At 35.6% G+C, this 19,317-nt stretch overlaps 2 protein-coding genes across 5 annotated transcripts in view; one reads left to right on the forward strand and one right to left on the reverse strand.

The window, feature by feature from the left end:
• Positions 1–214: 214 nt before the first annotated feature.
• Positions 215–3,243, forward strand: LOC108627344 (ribosome biogenesis protein WDR12 homolog). The gene is made up of 9 exons (XM_018028540.2): positions 215–422; positions 552–637; positions 1,254–1,464; positions 1,530–1,670; positions 1,734–1,909; positions 2,120–2,190; positions 2,272–2,518; positions 2,590–2,722; positions 2,813–3,243. Exons 1-9 carry the CDS (start codon positions 355–357, stop codon positions 2,949–2,951), a joined length of 1,272 nt encoding a protein of 423 aa, XP_017884029.1. The 5' UTR covers positions 215–354; the 3' UTR covers positions 2,952–3,243.
• A 649-nt stretch (positions 3,244–3,892) lies between these two features.
• The window catches only part of shep (RNA binding motif single stranded interacting protein alan shepard), a 33,118-nt gene continuing 17,693 nt past the window's right edge, over positions 3,893–19,317 (reverse strand). Inside the window, exons 2-12 of one of the 4 annotated variants that reach the window (XM_026815543.1) lie at positions 17,398–17,844; positions 15,937–16,151; positions 15,366–15,424; positions 15,153–15,277; positions 12,393–12,398; positions 10,828–10,985; positions 10,471–10,624; positions 10,197–10,391; positions 9,707–9,799; positions 9,477–9,637; positions 3,893–9,212 (exon numbers count right to left, since the gene is read on the reverse strand). In XM_026815543.1, the coding sequence (XP_026671344.1) occupies positions 9,491–9,637; positions 9,707–9,799; positions 10,197–10,391; positions 10,471–10,624; positions 10,828–10,985; positions 12,393–12,398; positions 15,153–15,277; positions 15,366–15,424; positions 15,937–16,151; positions 17,398–17,844 (1,599 nt within the window). In that variant the 3' untranslated portion in view covers positions 3,893–9,212; positions 9,477–9,490. Of the gene's footprint in view, positions 9,213–9,476; positions 9,638–9,706; positions 9,800–10,196; positions 10,392–10,470; positions 10,625–10,827; positions 10,986–12,392; positions 12,399–15,131; positions 15,278–15,365; positions 15,425–15,936; positions 16,152–17,397; positions 17,845–19,317 lie in introns of all 4 variants that reach the window. The other 3 variants (XM_026815542.1, XM_018028539.2, XM_026815544.1) reach the window with 3 other exon arrangements.

The following is a 19,317-nucleotide window of genomic DNA, read 5'->3' on the forward strand; positions in this document are numbered from 1 at the left end:
AAATATAATGATGTACTCAGCTGCCAGTGATGAGTCTCGATTTAATCTCTCAGTTAAAATATAAGTAACTTGATATTTAGAAAAACTAAATAATCTATTATATTTATTGTGGACTTGATTGCAACGCGGAGGCTCTGCTTAGTATTTTTAGTAAACATTTGTTCTCTACTATTAATTATTTTTAAACATATATGATCGTGATTGATCGTGATCTAGCCGTCGAGCATGCGCAAGCATGTAAATATGGTAGTAATGCACAGCAATCCATAGCAAACACAACACAACACGTGCAGTTTTATTATCATTCAATTTATATGGAAATATAAATAAAATACGATCAATATATTAACTACAATGGCTAATACAAGGGTGAATAGTAGTGCACCTCAAGTGCAAATAAAATTTCTGACTAAACAAGAACAGTTAGTAGTGTTTTTAAGTATTTTCTATAAGCTAATTTATTTGGTTAATTTACTACATGTATCTACATTTTTAATATGGAAACAATTATGGAATGAACGATGAATGAAGATTATGTATCTGAACTTTAGGTATGCTGTTCCTGATTTTCCATTATCGGTGCATACATCAATTGTACCCAACGAATTGAATACCCTCGTGAATGAACTTTTGAAGGGTATTACATGATTTAGTTGTGAGAGCATTCACTTTAATAATCTGCCTGGAAAGTATCTGACCTTTTGCTATAGTGTTAAGAAATATTGTACATGGTTAAGAGGATGGACTCTGAGTGGTACAATAAGGCAGGAATAAGGATTTAAGCCATTTAATTCTATATCTTTATTTTCCAGAGAATTAAAACAAAATCCATTTTAAATATGTAATTTGAGATGCAGTCTAGGTTTCTCGCTGTGTAGTATCACTTCTAGTAGTGTAAATCATTTCCTTTTGAGAAGATCTTTCATTTTGGGAGTTGACTAGAAGTCGCAATAAGCATCCAGTCTGTACAGAGATTGACGAAATTGCAAAATACTGTATTTCACCAGAAATTGTTGCACAATTTGTACGTTCCATCATTATAAAATACGCGGCTCATAAGATTTGATATTTATGAAACTGCGTGAATGCAAGGATCTGTCACATAGCTAAGCAACTTATTACAGCAGCGCCTTTAATAAAAACGTGTATTACCTATCCTAACAACACTTAGATATGAAGTATAAGCAAACGTCGGATACTTTCTGAACAGACCACGTATAATCTATTCAGAAAATAATTTCCATTCATTTTAGAATCAACTGATATAACCAGTGACATAGAATTTGATTTCCTGGTGTGCTCGCAATTTTTACGATCTTCTTTGGCTGAGCACATAGCCGAGAAGAATGTCTCTACTGAGGAAGTGATAATTGTTGAATATGTTGAAAAATATCCACCACCAGAACCTCAGGATTGTCTTATACACGACGACTGGGTATCTGCTGTTGCTGTTTGCGAAAAATGGTCTCTATCTCATTTATTAAAATACTTAAAAGTGATTGTATTCTAATTAAAGAATATTTTAATAGGATCCTAACTGGCTGTTACGATAATACATTGCATATATGGACGTCCAGAGGGAAACACCAACTTGTAATTCCTGGTCATACTTCACCTGTTAAAGCAGTGGCATGGATATCGTTAACTAACGATGCAGCTAGTTTTGTTAGGTATTATCCACGATGTTTCCAGAATTACGTTAGATGTTATTCATGATCTCTTGCAATACACAGTGCATCCCAGGATCAAACAGCTATAATATGGGACTGGAATATAGCAGAGAACTCTGTAGACTGTATTCACGTGTGCAGAGGACACGAACGTGGACTTGAAGCTATTAGTGTTAATTTGGATAAGTCAATGATGGCAACTGGAGCATGGGATACAATGCTTAAAATTTGGTCCACAGGTATTTGTTAGATGTCTGCGAGGACCCGAAAATGTCAGGTCGTGTAGAGACGAGAATCTTTCTCCGGGTAGGGACTGATTCTTGAACATGGAACGATGTCTTCCAGACTCGTCCGGATTATTACATAGATATTTTCGAGTTTTCGTACACTTCTAGTATGTATGTAAAATGAAAGGACAGAAAATATTCCATTCTTTTTTGTGTCTACAGCTAATTATGAAGAAAATGAAGATGGTGAGTCCATTTCGAAGAGATTAAAGTCAGAACATGGCAAAACGAGGGTAAATAAAATGAATAATCATAAAGGTATATCTGTCTGGATAAATTTGAACGAAGTCAGGGCATCTGTTATTTTATTGAAGGTCCCGAAAAGAACGATGAAGGGTCATAAAGAAGCTATTAGCGGCGTAGTATGGTCGGACATAACAGAAATTATAACGTCCTCGTGGGATCATACGATTAAAATATGGGATTCGGAATTAGGCGGAATCAAAAATGAATTGGCTGGAAATAAAAGTTTCTTCGATCTTGATTACTCTCCATTAAACCGCACCGTTATAACAGCCTCAGCAGACAGACATGTTAGACTATACGATCCGAGATCCACAGGTTTTGATTAGAATTGTTTTCGAGAAATTCTAATCATCATACATGAAATTAAGTAAAATTTCTCCGTTTAGAAGGGGTACTGGTCAAATCTACGTTCACTTCTCACACCCAGTGGGTGCAGTCTGTAAGATGGTCGACAGTGAACGAAAGTCTTTTTATTTCTGGAGCTTATGACAACGATATGAAGCTCTGGGATACCAGAAGGTTTGATCATTTGTTTGCAGCCAGATACAGACCATATACATGTAATTTAGAAAAGATCATTGACCATCAATTATCTGTTTCTTTTTACAGTCCTAAGGCACCATTGTTCGACCTGTCTGGTCATGAGGATAAAGTGTTATGTTGCAACTGGTCGAATCCCAAATTCATGGTTTCCGGTGGTGCGGATAACACCGTTAGGATATTCAAATCGCAACACGTCACTTGTTAATACAACCATTTAGTGTAACAAAAAATTGAACTGAACGTAAGTTAGTTCGAATAAGCTTTTTGATATTTATTGTATTTTAAATCGTCTAAACGAATTTGACATCGTTCAAAAACATGCCATACCACGAAACAAACAAACTCTTGTGTTCAAATAAATAGAAATCGAATAAAAAATGTAAAACCATTGTACTTCCGCACAAGTGAATACAAGAAAGAAATGAAAAAATCGTTACATGCCCAAGAAATGGCTCGTAGCATCAAATAAAAATTCGTACTCTTTTTATTTAAAGAAATTCGTTTTGCGACGTCTTCTTTTTAATTGTACCCTCGTATTTTACATCATTATAAAACCGCCACTTAATTGACAAAAGAGAAGATGCAGTAATTGTTTCCATACATTGCCAGCACCTCGGTTCAGAACTTTTTTCTTTACGTTTTCTTTCAATTTCGAATTATTTTTACGCATAACTTGAGATTTACTCGAAAGGAGTACAAACAGCATCAACATGTAGAAATAAACTCTGTTCAGTTATATTCCCAAATGGACGCACGTTAATTCTCCGTATAGTCTTGTAAATCTCGCAAAAGAACAGTTTTACCATCGATGAATGTAGAGAGGCGGACGCTGGTTTTATAATTACACAATTAGTTAGGATAATGTGGGGGGCTTATCGTTTTAATACTACTTACAAAGGAGAAACATTGTTCAGTCTATTGCATATGCTCCACACTACGCATAGTAAATATAATTTCGTTTCAACGAAAAATGTATCGTATTTCTTTTTTTCATTAAGCTCTCTTTCAGTCCTAAAGGATACCAAAAAATGGTCTCAGGGTTTACCATTTCCGATGTTGAAGAAGGCATATACAATAGTTGCTAGTTGATTAGAGACAGAAGGCATATCTTTTCTTCAGTGTTGGAAAGCGTGTAAATACAGTCACTGATTTTGTACGAGAGTAAGTTTATTTTACAGGCTTTACATTTCGTTTGTTCGTTCCGTAAAGATATTCGTTCACACCTTCAATCCAAGAAATTAAGAAGAGAAAACGAATAATTAAATAAAACCTGTGTAACGAAATGCAATGAGTAAGACAAATACTTGAAACCACATGCGAGAAGAAAGAATCGTAATTAGAATTTGTGGGGATTCACTCTCTCATTCTCATTTTCACACTCATATATCCTGGCTAAGTATAATAAGCGAAAACTGAGGAAAGGAAAAAAGAAAAAAAGTGATTCGAATAAATCCCCAAAACAGATCGTTTATTGATCAAAAATAAGGGACGATAATAATTAAGAATTTGATTTTCACTTTGAATATACCAAACCATACTTATAAGTAACTCTAAAAACTGTTCGGTGCACGCTCCCCATACAAAGTGTAAGAAGTGTGTGACGTTTCAGAGCGTGCACACGCAGTGTGCAATTTACAGTAACAGTGTGTTTCTGCAGTCTGTGTCGTGTAATAGGCAGATGTTTCTTTTTTTTGAAGTACGCATTATTAGATTATGCATACAACCTACACACCACATACTCATCTCTCGCACTTGTCGTTCTCTCTCTCTCTTGCGCTCTTCCTCTCGTTCACTTTATGCTTTTTTGTTTTGTTCACTATTTATATCTCACGTTCTCTTCCTCTCATTCTCATTCGTGCTTCGTCTCTCTCTCCCTTTTTGTTTACTGTTTGTTTTTCCTCTCCTTTTTTTCGTATTTTTTTCTTTTTTTTAGAAGACCCTATCTATCACCCCCACATTATCTCACACAAAGACTAGCGTTTTTAAACGATCCAAAATAAACTAAGGGCACTTTTAGTGGCGTATGCCCTGTGTTCTTATTCGAGCTTCATGAAAAATCTAAGTCTGACCGTTGTTTTAAACTTTGTTGCTGTTACTTTTTTCATCATATCATCATCATCGTCATTATCATCCTCATTTTTTTTTGTTGCAGCACCTATCGACTTCTAAGAGTCCCTATTTTTTCTTAACTACCTATGACACACTTGCCTTAATCTAAAAAATTTCATTACACACTATGCCTCGCCATCTTAAAAGTATCCAAACAACCGAAGCATGTTCGGCTTTTTCTCCTCTATATACCTTCTCTTCTTCTTTCAGCCTTTAATCATCGTTTGCCTAACTTTAATGCCTCGACGTAATTTCTTCCCCCTTTTCACAGTTTCTGTTACACCCTTCTTCTTTCTGAACCTGAATGAAGTTCCCATTTTCACGTGTATTGGTCGCACACCGCGTAACAATTAATTGCATCGTGAAGAGAAGAAACAAAACAAAAATTAAGCAGTAACGGTAATTACTCCCGGAGAACTACACGCGATCAGCGTGTCGTCTCGAAGTTTTATTCGAAGAGTACGATGATGGCAGCAAGAATGAAATTGGGAAGCAGGAAGTAAAACTTGCGGAAAAACGGATTAGGAAGGAGGTACAAGAAGAGAGTCGAAGTTTCGAAAAAGGAGCACAAGAAAGCGGAAAAAAATATGTTCATCTCTCTATCTTTCTCTCTCTCTCTCTCTCTCTCTCTTTTATAGTTAAAGAACCTATCTCGCTTAACAATGTAAAACAATGACTTAAAACCTCGGTGAAAAACCTAAGGACTGTACAATTTAAAGTAACGATGACGCGCGTCACTTATTCCGGGCATCATCATGATCATCTCCACCTTCATTATTATCATCGTCGTTATCAAAATTCAACTCGCACTCGCAATTATCTTATTAATTCTTTCGCTTAAGCCGACGTTCGACTAACATTACGTTACTTTTTTTGTTTCGTTACTTAAAAACACCCTACGTTTTTTTCCTTTTTATTCTCTCATCTTTCTACATCATAAGCCTACGGACTACTAATTGTGATCTAATCTAAAAAGAGGCTACGCTAAAGATTCTAGAGAAAGCTTGTTTTTTTTTCGTTTTACGGAAAGCGGCGTTGCTTGGAAACTGTTACGTTCCAAAGAAGAGATTGGTTTTCATTTATTTATTTCTCGTAAATCACGCCCGGTCAGCCCAAGCACCCGACCCGCGGTGCGCAGCAAGCAGTCCTTACTATTTATATTACAGTAGATAATATGTTGTAGAATAATATATATTTATCATTATTTTAATATGAATAGCCAGTCAGTCTTGACGGGTGCGGAGTGCATAGGCTGAACGGTGCCTCGCCTATAATGAGTTTTCTTACTTTTTTTTAATCTTTTTTTTCCAAGGAGAGGCAGTTGTATATAATTATATATATTTATATATATATCCTAACTATCATCTAATTATCTAACTATAGACTTACTTATTAATTACTTAATCGATCTTTTCCTATCCAAAATGGTGCCTAGCCTATGTATTCATAGTCAACACTAACTACGCAGTGTCCTCCTTTTCCTTGTTTACCTCGCATTGATTTATACAGTAGGTTTTACGACGCATTCGTACTCGGTTTTTTCTCACTTTCACTCCCCGTTTCTTCCTCCACCTCGTATCCCATGCGTCATTCAATTCTACCCTAATATTTCGTTCAACTCTCCTCGCACACGTTCTTCTTTAATTATTATCGTACGCACCTTGCATTCGCCTTCTACCTTTTCGCATTTTTCTTTCGCTCGTTCATCCCTTGCATTCCAATTTTCTTCACTCTCTCTCTCCTTAACTCCTTTCTGCCAGTGCGGCCTCCGTATTTTCTTTACGCCTCTTCCCTTTCATTTATCGGCTGAACCGTCGTTCTTCCGTTTCGTCCAGCATTAGAAAAATGCTGCTCTTTTTTGTTTTGGTCGTCACAATAATTAATTAGTTATTTAGTACAAGTCTATTAGTAAAATTCTTCAAAATTCACTATTTTTTTAATCACATGTGATTTTTGTTGTCAGTCGTGGTGACACTATCGCTTGTGCAAACAATTTACATGCTCGCAAATAGGTTCTCCCTTCCGCCTCTTTCTTTCGTTCTCTCGTTCTCTCTCCCTCTCTTTTTTTATTCTTATTCCCTTTTAATCTCCTTTAATGCGTGGACTCAAATCGAGTAATAATCGGTCTCTTAAAAAATAGCTCATACCACTTTTTTCATCTTTTATCTCCTGTCATCAAATCGTGATGTACCAAAATAAACTAAATATATTATTTACTTCAAGTCTCAACAGTGTAAAAATCTTTCATACTTTAGATGACGTCAATAATAGTAATCGTTAATTATAATAATACAGCATATTATTGTAATATTATAATAATAGCTACGATCGCCTCTAACTCTATCTAACTACCTGCCCGCCGCTTCGAGCCCGGAGCTCGCAATATTTGGTAGAAAGCTTTCTGCTAAATGTTCTTCGACTCGATCTCTAAGTCAGACAAACGTGAAAACTGTGTCGGATGTAAAAAAACGAGCTTAGAGGAACGCAGGAGAGGAGGCTGGTTTTTCGTTTCTCTCAACTCCGAGATACCTTAGCCCGTATCCCGTAGATAGAAGTTCCGTGTTTTTCTCTTTTTGTTTCCTCGCGTTCGATCCTCTCGCCCAACGTTCTTCTCCAGTCCCACTATCTCCCTTCATTTTCATTTTGTAACACGATTTTATTCTCGTTCGATCGATATAATAAATTAATTTACACTCTATCTATCGTATCCCGCTGTAACAAGCCTACTCTGTCTCTCTCTCTCTCGCTCTCTTTCATCTTTTTTCTCTGGCGGTTGTGGCTCTCGGTTTACGATGATCCGCCGTTTGATTTCTGATTTATTTTTTGTTTTGTTCCTAGACTCTGCATGGACCGTATAATAAGATGTTCTCGGGGCCCGTCAATCCCGTTAGTGGCAACTATACACATACAAAATCTATTCGAAACCGTAACCAAAAAACGAACGCAGTGACATTTAACTGGCTACAACGTAAAAACAATTATATTCTCTTAACTAGAAGATGAAAATTTGGCTCGAGTTTCGCATTTACATACCGACGTAAAAATATATTATAATATTTTTCCAGCATATCCCTGTCTAAGCGGATCTGTCTGAAAAGGCACAATTCTAAAAAAAATATCTGTATTCACTGTACAATTAAAACTGATATCGATTCGTAGTAACTGTACTCATAAATATAAATCTTCTAAAAAGTACTATGTTTCCTTTCCATCTCGTTACAATAATTACACATATATCCTGAAGTTTTTTTTCCTTTTAGAAATAAAGCTTCATCTCTCTTTCTCGCTCTCTCCCTCTCTCTCTCTTAAAATCTTCGCTTCTTTTTTTCTCTTGTCCATAAAATATATTCGTCCGTGATTATTATTTTTATTTTCTTTTAAGAGAACGCGAAAAACTGTACTTTGTAAAAGTAGATAAAAATCTCCGCGTGGCAAATACATGCATACGACATATGTGCCTGGGTTGGAATGTCTGAACGCAAACCAGAAGAAAACGAAAAAGCAAATAATGTGTGATGAGAGTGCAAGTAGATGGATGGGGGTGGTTGGTGTGCGCTGTCGAGGAAGAGATATTTTTTTCGTTCCCAGGAGAAAAGAAACATTGATCCGCGGGGGGAGGGGGAGGGGGCCTCTTCTCTTCGCAGCCCAGCCACCGGCCAGCCAGCTGGCACAAAAAGTCCGGTTCATCATACTGATATCACGATCTAACTGAATCCGAATGTGTAATTTCTTTTTCTTTATCGACTCTAGCGTTTGGAAGTTCCTCTGTATATTATTATTATTATTTATTTCTTGGGAAGAAATCTTCTTTGTATATTTCTGAGCAGCGTTTCTTTTATAGTTTACAGGTTTGTTTTTTTTTTATTCTTTGTTAAAATATTTTATTCACACTCTCAAGCATTCAGCTCCGACTTATCGTCTCTCTCTTCTTCTTAGTAAATGTAATACCTAAAGTTAATCCTGGAAGCCTATCAGCTTGACACTAAACTGTCTGTCGCAGAAATATCAGTTTTCTTTTACGTGTGTTTTTTTGTCACTGTCGTAAATGATGTGTTGGCCTTACAGCGTATGGAGCCGTGCCAGTGCCCCGAACAATTTAGATGCGACACGAGCACTCGTAACCCCGCTCTTTTTTATGACAACATTCATTCTCTAAATCGTTGGAAAATATTAACTACTTTCACCTATTTATCTGATGGATAAAATGTATAAAAGATGGCTGGCAAGTCAATTATCATGAGGAAGAATCTTATCTGACTTTATGTAATGTATTTAGTCTCATCTATTCTTCATTAATATAATCCTTCGTATCAACAGGTGGCTCTCTTAACTTACGTAACCCTCGGTGCAATCGTATCTGAAACAAGAAACAAACTGCTTAATATTATTCTCATATGCAAGCACATGAAAGAATAGACCTGTTCTTCTGTCGATCTCATATAAAATAAAGAAAACATGTTTTGGAGAAGTTTCTGTCTTCCTTTCTCACATGCCAATAAAAAGAAAATTGCCTGTGAAATCTACCATTGAACTTGGTCTATTCTCACATATCTATGTTTGTATCTAAATAAGAAACACAAAATAAAGAACACTATAGATATAAAAAATATTGTGTAAGTACCTAAAAACCATAGCCTACTTGGGCTGCTGAGCTTGGTATTGTTGGTAGGAGTCATCAGGAGACGCCGCATTACTCGTTTGTTCAGAATCACCCAATGGCATGGTATGAATAATGCTAGGAGGATAAGTGTAAGGATAGGGATGCGGGCTTGCTGCTATGTACTGGAAAAAGAATTATTTTTATTAGATATGAAAATGTGTGTAAAATGAAAGAAAGCGAGTGGTACTTACGGAACCAGTGCCAAGATGTAATGTAGACATTTGTGTTGTTAGCTGAGGAATCATACTGTATTGCGGATTACTAGGATCAGCTGATGGCATCATCTGTAACACACAGTTTACGTTAAATTAACTTGAATGCTCTCACCGTAATACAGTAGTACCTCCGGTATATGAACATTATGTGAATGATCGGTTATATGAACACTTGTTATCTGAACATTCTGTTATATGAACAGTATGTTTTTTATTACAATACTGTCCGATTTTCAGAAAATATATTTTAAATAGATATTTCTTTTATCACATAAATATTGTAACAAGCACTCATCTTTAGTATTGTGAATATTTTTCAGTATTATTTATATTAACTGCTAATACAATTTTTTTTATAAATACGTAAAGTTCACTATCTAGATATGAGAACGTAATAAAATGAATACTATTTGAAATAAAAATAGTAGAGAAGCAAAAGCAACAAAAAATTTGTACAAAAACTCACGTCGACCTGTTGCATGTGTGGTGGGGCAGGCTGCACCAAGTAAGGAGTCACCCAAGGCGTTCCGGGTACACCATACCCAGGTAAAGCTTGCCCGTAATGACGACTATACTGTGTTAAAGTAGCTGCAGGCAGCATGTGAGTGGTTGCTACCCCATTTTGTCCAACACCACTTGTGTCGTAATTCAAAGTCATGTTCTGCAAAATTAAGTAAAATAATCAATAATTGCGTATTTAACAAAAAAAGTTTTCATCATTCATCGATCAGAATAATTACCTCTCCGGTTTCTCTCCATATTGTACTCTTGTATAATGATTTCTTCTTATTACCGCCATCGGCAAACTTCACTAGCAGAGGATCTTTAGCCCCCTGCAATGCTTTCCCATTGAACATCTGAATAATCTGTTCACATTTTTCTTTGGATTCCATTCTAAAACATTCGTTTATAAGATATTAACATTAATTTATTTCAATACATAAACATCCCAATTTCTTCTTCAATTCAATGAGTAGAAATTGTGACGTGAATAGGAATTGGGCGAATTGCACTTTAGTGCACTATTCAGAAAAATTGTGGCACCACGATAATTCTTTTGAGCTATGTACTCGTAAATAGAATAAAAAAATGCCAACCTTGCAAATCCAACACCTTTGCTTTGTCCAGCAGTATCACGTAATATACGCGTTGAAATGACTTGCCCGTACTGAGCGAGTAAACCCTCAACATCATTCTCTTTGAAATTCAGCGGCAGGTTTGCAATATACAAATTGGTGGGGTCTTGCTCCTGTTGCTGAGAAGAGAATAAAAATACTATGCAACTTATTGTAATACACTCCTGGACATGTAGATATGTATATATAAATTTTAAAAAGCTTCATATCTATCATTTTAACATTCACAACCAGGGTACATTTTAATCCGTATGTTTTTTTATGAGTATCATCAGAAATGAATGCACAGACGAAATCACTACAAGTGTCGTATCAAAAATTCAATCATCTTTTACACACCTTCTTCATTATTATATGTACTATTACGTACACACATTCGCATGGAATGTTAAAATGATAATCCAAAATTAAACTTCATATCAGTGCAACGATGCAAGAAATGTAAAGAAAATTTTTATGTTAAAAATAAATCTGTTACGTATAACTAATCGATCTTTCTCTGTAATTAAAAATAAAAGAAATTGTATAAATCTACTATCAGATACTACTAATGAGATCATTAAACTATAACAATTATTTTAATCTAATATTGAATGAACGAATACTAAAAATAATTTATATCACGAAACTAAAAAATAAATATTTGAAGATACTGAAAGATTGTCATGCTTCATGGCATTACTTTACCACATTGTGGTGGTTCTCCAAATTTGCTTTATGGATGCTTAAAACTAACGTCGACTTTAAATACATTTTGCATTTATGTGTAAAGCATGCTCACACGCATTCGAATTTTCATAATTTCTCACTAAAATATATCAATTACATTCAAACTTGAATAATGCATATTACCTAAGAATCATGAAGCAAGTAATGAACCCGTACAAAAATCAGTAGTGAATATCGCCTGTGCAAACATTGCTTTCTTCTTTTTTAAAAAACTTTTCAACGACTACTTATATTTTTCATAGACTAGAATCATCTTTTAAATTTTAATTCAGCTTCCTCTCTCTATTAATTTATAAAGATTCGATCTTAAAATTAGCAATTACATATGCGTCACTGCAAGTACTGCAAGCTAACTAATTTGTTTATAATTAAACGATACTATAGAGGATAAACCATTCAAAGCAGTAATAGAAATTCAATCACATATGACACATCGTTGGAGACAAGCATGACAAAAAGCACAGGCATGTTCACATATATACAGTTATATAATATATCATGAAATAGAAATGAAAATGAGTCAAATTATTCTCGCTGGAATATTGACGGAAATAATATATATTATGTCTCAGTCAGAGAAAAATGTAAGGCACATACATATACATGTGTTCATGCTCAAGTTTTCCTCGATTACGATTCTCACGTGTAGAGAGAACGAAAAGAAAAATGTTGTATGTAAACTTGAAATTTCTTTAGATTTATGCACCCTCAAGCATATTTTGAGATCCACCATTTCTCTCAAAAAATCAATCAATTCTACAGTTACTTGAATATACTTATACTTTACGACAATTTACTTCAATCTTGCGAATGCATTAAAACAAAAAATAAATAATGAAAACATTATGATATAAGCTAAGCTTATGGCATTATTATATGTATATATATATATATAAAATATATAATATAATATATACGTCTTCTTAATGTAATATATACGCATACAAGCACACGTTAGAATCCGTGAGCATGTATGCACGATAAAACCATAAATATACTTCAATAAATCTGATTTTAAATTGATCAAGTGCGAATGTGTATAAAGGATTTTGAGAATAATTCGTGTCGCGCTTCTATGAAACGTACAATCAAATAAAAATTAAAAAAAAAAGAGAGAAATATTATAGATACCGTAAAATAAATTTTTCCTATAATCTAAGAAACAATAATGAATTCCCAAATACACATCCTATACTTGGTTGGTGTGCTGGTTAAACTTTACTTATTAATCAAGCTAAGTGTGTCAATGAGAGCCAACCAACACCCCGGGAATATAAAATAGCACCTGATCGTTCGCATAGCATCACTAACTGATAAGTAAGTACCATGTACCCTGGATAATAATTAACGCCGGGTACATTGTTTAGTTGTATCATATCACATGCGACTGACATCATCACAGCTGCTGATTGCACCCCGTGGTTAAACCGCGGCCAGATTAGAAGAACCATTCCAACGTTAGTCGTTCTTTTAGCGATAAGGCGAGGAGCCGATAATTTCCTTTCGATAGTATAATATGCATACGTAAAACAAGATTTAATGAATCGCTTGAATTAAACGGATCGTTTAAATTAAGCGACAACGCGTACCTTAATATTTACACATAATAGATCGCGAAATGTTTCCGTTTATTGCCACGCTTGAAAGCAACTTGGAATGTAGTGTTCAAAAAAACCGTTTTTCAATTCTGTTTAGTAAGATAATCAGCTACCGAATTGATCTCTTACATAAGACACAGACACAATTAATAATTTGCTAGAGGCTTGAATTAGTGCTTGAAATAAATGCAGTTCTTGAGACACGAATTATAAGTATGTCGACATAGCAGTATCAGCGATTTGTGACCGAGGTATAGCAACAAGCATCGATAGTTTTGATAGGTACGTAAGATAGAATGATAGATAGAACTGGTGAAAACTAGAGATTTGTAGACAAGTGAGATAGGTTCTAACGGGAATAGTACTGTTTCTTTTTACCTAAAAATTCTGCATTATTGCCTGCTGCTATATTTTCACTGATAATATACAGTACAGTATTTTACTAAAATAATTTTATCAATGAAAATATAATCTGCACATTAATACCACCCCTCTAGTAGCAATATTACTTAAGGAAACTGTGCGTGATTTTTTAAGTCCCTTCTCACTTGTCAGTTTCACATATTTTCAATTTACTTGTACGTATTGTATCAGTTTTTTTCTCATAAAACCTGTTGAAGTCCGTTATCACTATACTAAACATACTGTTTTACTACGTAAGGCAACGGTTATAAACAGTTATACTAAACACTGTTCTCAAGATACAAATTCTATGCATTTCTAGAGGGGCTGAGAGCAGAGCAATGATGCCAAGACGGCGATACTATGCTCATCTTTCAGACGATTTACTAAACTTATATAATGCATCGAATCTTCCCTTATTCTTAAACTGTTGATATTTTTCGAAAAAATGTTGGGATGATATAAAAATAATTGTGATTTATGCACTGGTGAACAAAATTATAGGACACCCCATGTAATTGTCGTTATCAAACGAGCAAATAGAAATTTTACAATTGAAAGCAGAAAGAAAACATTTGAAACACTTACACCTAGGCAAATTTTAGCTGAATGTCATTTAAATGTTTTAGTAAGAACAAGGAAAAGAATGATTCGGCAGGCAAAACACCTAAGAAAACAAATTTTCTATTAACCACCGTTGACGGCAGTTCACAAACAATCCTCTTTTAGAGTTTGCTCTTAATCATCATTAGCCGGAAAAAAAGTGGTGGAAAATTCTTGTAATGTCTTATAATTTTGTTCACCAGTGTAATTGTAGTATAATCAAATTTCATTTTAAATAATAAAATGATGTTCGTATTGTATAAGTGTCTAATAATGAGGCAGCGGATTTTTGTGCAAAGTGAAATTTTTATGGTATCAATTAGAGAAATGATATATGAATAGAGTTACTTATCAGGACTCCATCATTGCAATATGCACTTAGCATTTCAGATTCACATATTTGTATGCTTTATATGCATATTTTATATTTTATGGATATTGAATTTTCTTATAAATGCATAAAATCCGCAGTCTATTAATGAAAATCTTTAGTGACATTGTTAGTATTGTATCTTGAAATTTTTAAAGCTATACCAAACTAAAGATATGAAAGCCATCACTGAAAGATGAGCATGGTACCTACTGTGATTAGAAATTCAGTACTTTCTTATCGAACATTGTAAGATGAAAATGCATGAAAGTACTGTACTGTATATGTATTTATCACAGCAGTACAGGAATAAGAATGTATCTCTTTTCAAATTAATTGCATTTGATAGTTATATATCAATAGGGAAGGTAATAGGATCATAATACTCGAAGTAATAGCAAATGGATTATAGATGGATTTAAAAAGGCGGGTGATAGATCATCGAAAAGAAGATAGAAAATCTTGAAATGAGAAAAAAGTTGGAAGGACGGAGCGATAGAAGGAAACTGATAAAAAAGAAAGAAAAGAAAGAGGGGTTTACTGTTACTCTGGTATTACTGTACTTGCATGCACAACCAACGTACACTGGGCAGTCTAGGGAGCAACCAGATACCCACTTTCGCCATCTGCGCTTGGATGCCCTTGGCGACCAGTGCTTTCACAGCACCCTCTGCCGCCACTGGTGACTCAAAGTCTACAAATCCATAACCTGTAACAGAAGCCACAACACCGATAAATCAACGATTTCCATCTGGAATTATAAATAAAAAGAAAAATAATATATTACATTTAATTACCTTTACACTTATTCGTATTTTTATCCAAGATTGCCTTTGTAGAAGTAATAGTTCCATATCTGCAAAAACACAGTGTATTAGAATCCCACATAATTCCACTCTACAGTTCTTTACTTAAACAGTATGTTCGGTTGATACAAAAACATGTATTCCTGTTCATTAAAAAAATTGAGGACACAAGTATACAAATGAGATAATTCAGATATAATATTTCTCTCAATGGAAACAGTCTTCCCAATGTTCTAAATCTCTTTCAAGAAGTTAGAAGAGGACTACGATATTTCACGCAGGATAAGAAATAATTATAATGCTGAATTACGTCAAAGCAGGCAATTATGTGATGTTCAGACTACGGATTTTTATAAAACTTTTGGGGTATCAACTTAACAACAACTTATATTTAGTAATATCCTTTAATCTTTCAAACATCACATCTTGCTATTGATACTTTATGCACTTTTCTTCACCATATGTACTTTTTACGTTTTTTACATACCTAAGTTTGTTACAAATGTGTAAAATCCGCAGTCTGGTGACGGACTAAATGAAATTAAGTACACGAATCACTTACTGAGAACACATATTAACGAGGTCCTTGTCAGTTGTATTTTGGTTGAGGCCACGGATATACAAATTTGTTTTTGACAGTTGTTCTGCTTGTTGTCCTTGTATAGCATTATTGCTAAGACTTGTGCTCATTGTCCCGCTGCGACTGCCGGTAGCACTGCTGGAACTACTGTTAGTATTAGCTGGCGAGGAGGCTGTAGGCACCCGTTGTCCACCATACTGCAACGTATTTAAACATATCTGTTAATCCGATGAAATATTCAATTTCGTTATTATTTTTCAATTAACACACGACGCGCAATAAGTGTAAAAATACTGTCGGTTCCAACGGGTATAAATACTCTCGTACGACAGCATGCAAATTTTTGTATTTCATTCAGAACAAGAAGTCTTCAACATTTTAACAGTGCCGGTAAAGGAATGTCAATAATGAAACTATGGAAGACCGTACGCATTACTAAATGTGTGTGATACGTACGTATTTTTAGAAGATCGATGGTAGAAATACACTATAATTTATGATAAAACGGAATCTTTAATGAAAGAGGGAGAGATAAATAGACTGAACGATAAGAAGAATCGCGCATCGTTCCGACGAAAACCGTATGCCGCGTTGTCATGGCCCCACCCGGTTTAAGAAAGGATTAACCCTATCGCTGCGCAAAGATTCACTTTCGTGAGATCTGCGCGCGTGCCTTTTTGACAGCCTAGTGCTAAATTCCAAAACTTCCACAAAATATCATAAAAATCGTGAAAAAATTCGGCGTTTTATAATCTCTTGTGTACAATACGAAAACTGAGTTAATTAATATAGGATTTCATCACTTTTGTAGAAGTAATAGTTCCACATTTGCAAAAACATAGTGTATTAATTTCGCGATAAAACGTGATTAGATTGCTTAAATTCTATCGAAACAGGCAATTATATAATGGCCAACTAAATGAAATTAAATACACGAATCATTTCCTGAGAACACAAGATTGAATAATATACAGCTGAATGGACACAAAGAATTGATCCTATTGTTAACTTTTATTTAATCTTATACATCAGTGAACAGTAATTAATTAAACAATGAAATAAAAAATTATTGATCTACATGTTTAAAAAGAATCGTTCCGTTCATTCCGTTCATGTTCAATTTTCCTCGCCTAAAGAGATTCGGAATTCCTTCTATAAAAGATCGTCTGTATGCACACACAACGTAATTTAACTTGTTAACCTTTACGATGCGACATTCATTCATGTACAAACACCGTTGCATCTATTGAACATTGACTAGTGAATAGCAACGAGGAATTCCTACCAATTTTAATAACATCATACCTGCACGTTATTAGACAGAAGAATGCCAAGCAAAATGTGCGATTTTTACGGAGGGCCAGTATTGAACACCGAAGACGCTACCGGCTCTGAGCCAATAAAATAGTACGAGTGGTGGTCAAGAACAGAAAAGAGACTTACCGACGCGTGTTGTGCGTAGGTGGCGGTGGCATAAGGATTCGCCGTAGGCGGTAGTTGTTGTGCTCCGACGGGCATCTGGCCGGCCGCAGCTGCAGCCGCCGCGCTTGGATACCGCGTGTACGGCGGATAAGCAGCCGCCGCAGCGGCCGCAGCCGCAGCCGCGTGAGAGGGCGGCGCTGCACCCCAAGCCGCGGCACCGCTCGCACGATACTGCACCGGGTTCCCGCCTCGTGGCCCGCCGCCGGCATTTCCCTTCAGTCCGTGGCCACCTCCACCGCCGCCACCGCCTCCGCCTCCACCGCCGCCGCCGCTTGTTGGACCAACGCCAACGCCACCCGTAGCGCCGCCACCACCACCTCCGCCGCCGCCACCGCCACCGCCGCTCCCGGCGCCACCGGCGTTACCATTGTTAGCACCCACGTACGCCGGTCTCGGGCCGTTCGTACCCTGAAATGCAAAGTCAACCGTTAACCGATAATCGTCATCGACAGATGAATTTCTGTCATTTGATGTCAATATTTGGTACATCATAGTCGGAGCCGCCCCTAGATATACCGGGGTGCTCCTGACAAAAATATATGCATATCGGTGCCTCACCCTGCATATATCTTAAAAATATTTAATTAAAAACAGGTTCCAAAGGACGATTTTGGATGCTAGGCACTTTTCTCTAATTGAGAGTACAATGTGTTATACTTCCAAGTTTATTTATAAAACATGTTAATACAGTGGAATATTTTTAAGAACTCATCTGCATACGTATGAAAACATTTGTATCGCCCCAAAAATAGAGAATGCCACAAGCATTTGAGCCGGAGTATACACATCGACAATGATAATTATTTTCAGTTAAGATAAAATCGAAACTTCCTCTGAAACTTTCTTCGTTATAAGCATGGGCAATTTTCTGTTTCAAAGTAAAGATTATTCCACTATATTCCACTAACGGCAAACAATTTCTTGTGGTAACATGTGTCTACAGTCAGTAGAAGAGCCACAGGAACGCGCTGCACCGCCGTATTACGCCATTCTAATTAGAGTCATTTGCACAGCAAATTCGCGTCAGTTAATGTCTTTAGTAAACACAGGGACTCTTGTAAGTTCGCGTACCAGCAGTAAACGCAGTCGGTTGGTTTGTTGCCAAATAAATTTATTCACAAATAAGTCTTAATTGTAAGATACGAAACATAAGGGAAGGAGGACTCGAAAGTCGTTCCAGAGTTCTCTCCAGTTAAAATCAGAGAATCTCAAATTCTGTATTTACCGAAACAATTCTTTTTACCTCCATTACTCTACTATCTTGACTTCAATAAAATGAACAGCTAATATGTTCTTAATAAAACATTTTAAGGATGAAAAATGGATTAGTAATATAATTCGGAGACTTCGTTTACATACGATGGAACAATATTACTCGAGAGATTCAGCGTTTATCGAGCTCTATTTCCTTTTTTTTTTCTACAAACTTATCTCATAAGATATATTCACCTAGAAACAGATTATAATACGCATATACATGATAATTGCAAAAGTATCGCTTATCTGCAAAGCTTGACCTCTGCATAATGGTACAGTCAAATATTAATAGTACAGAAATCTCATTACAGGCGCAATCGTAAAAGCGTTTCTCATATTCGACGCTTACTGCGTAAATTCGAAATAGTATTACGATTACTTATGCAACAATAAGATAACAACTCTTTCAACAAGTTACAATCGTAATTCTTATTTTATTATATTTGATTGATATAATGTCATTTCTAATTTTCACTTTTATACTATCATCACATATTTCAGGATATTCCCAATATTCTGACGAAAAATGTTTCGAAATCTCGATGATGAGTAGACTGCGGAATTTATGTAATTATAAGAGAATTGAATGTACAGAAGTGATAAATGCCGCGTGTAATGTATGAG

This window comes from Ceratina calcarata, unplaced genomic scaffold, assembly GCF_001652005.2.
Source record: "Ceratina calcarata isolate Rehan_Ccalc_2016 unplaced genomic scaffold, ASM165200v1 scaffold46.2, whole genome shotgun sequence".
Taxonomy (NCBI): domain Eukaryota; kingdom Metazoa; phylum Arthropoda; class Insecta; order Hymenoptera; family Apidae; genus Ceratina; species Ceratina calcarata.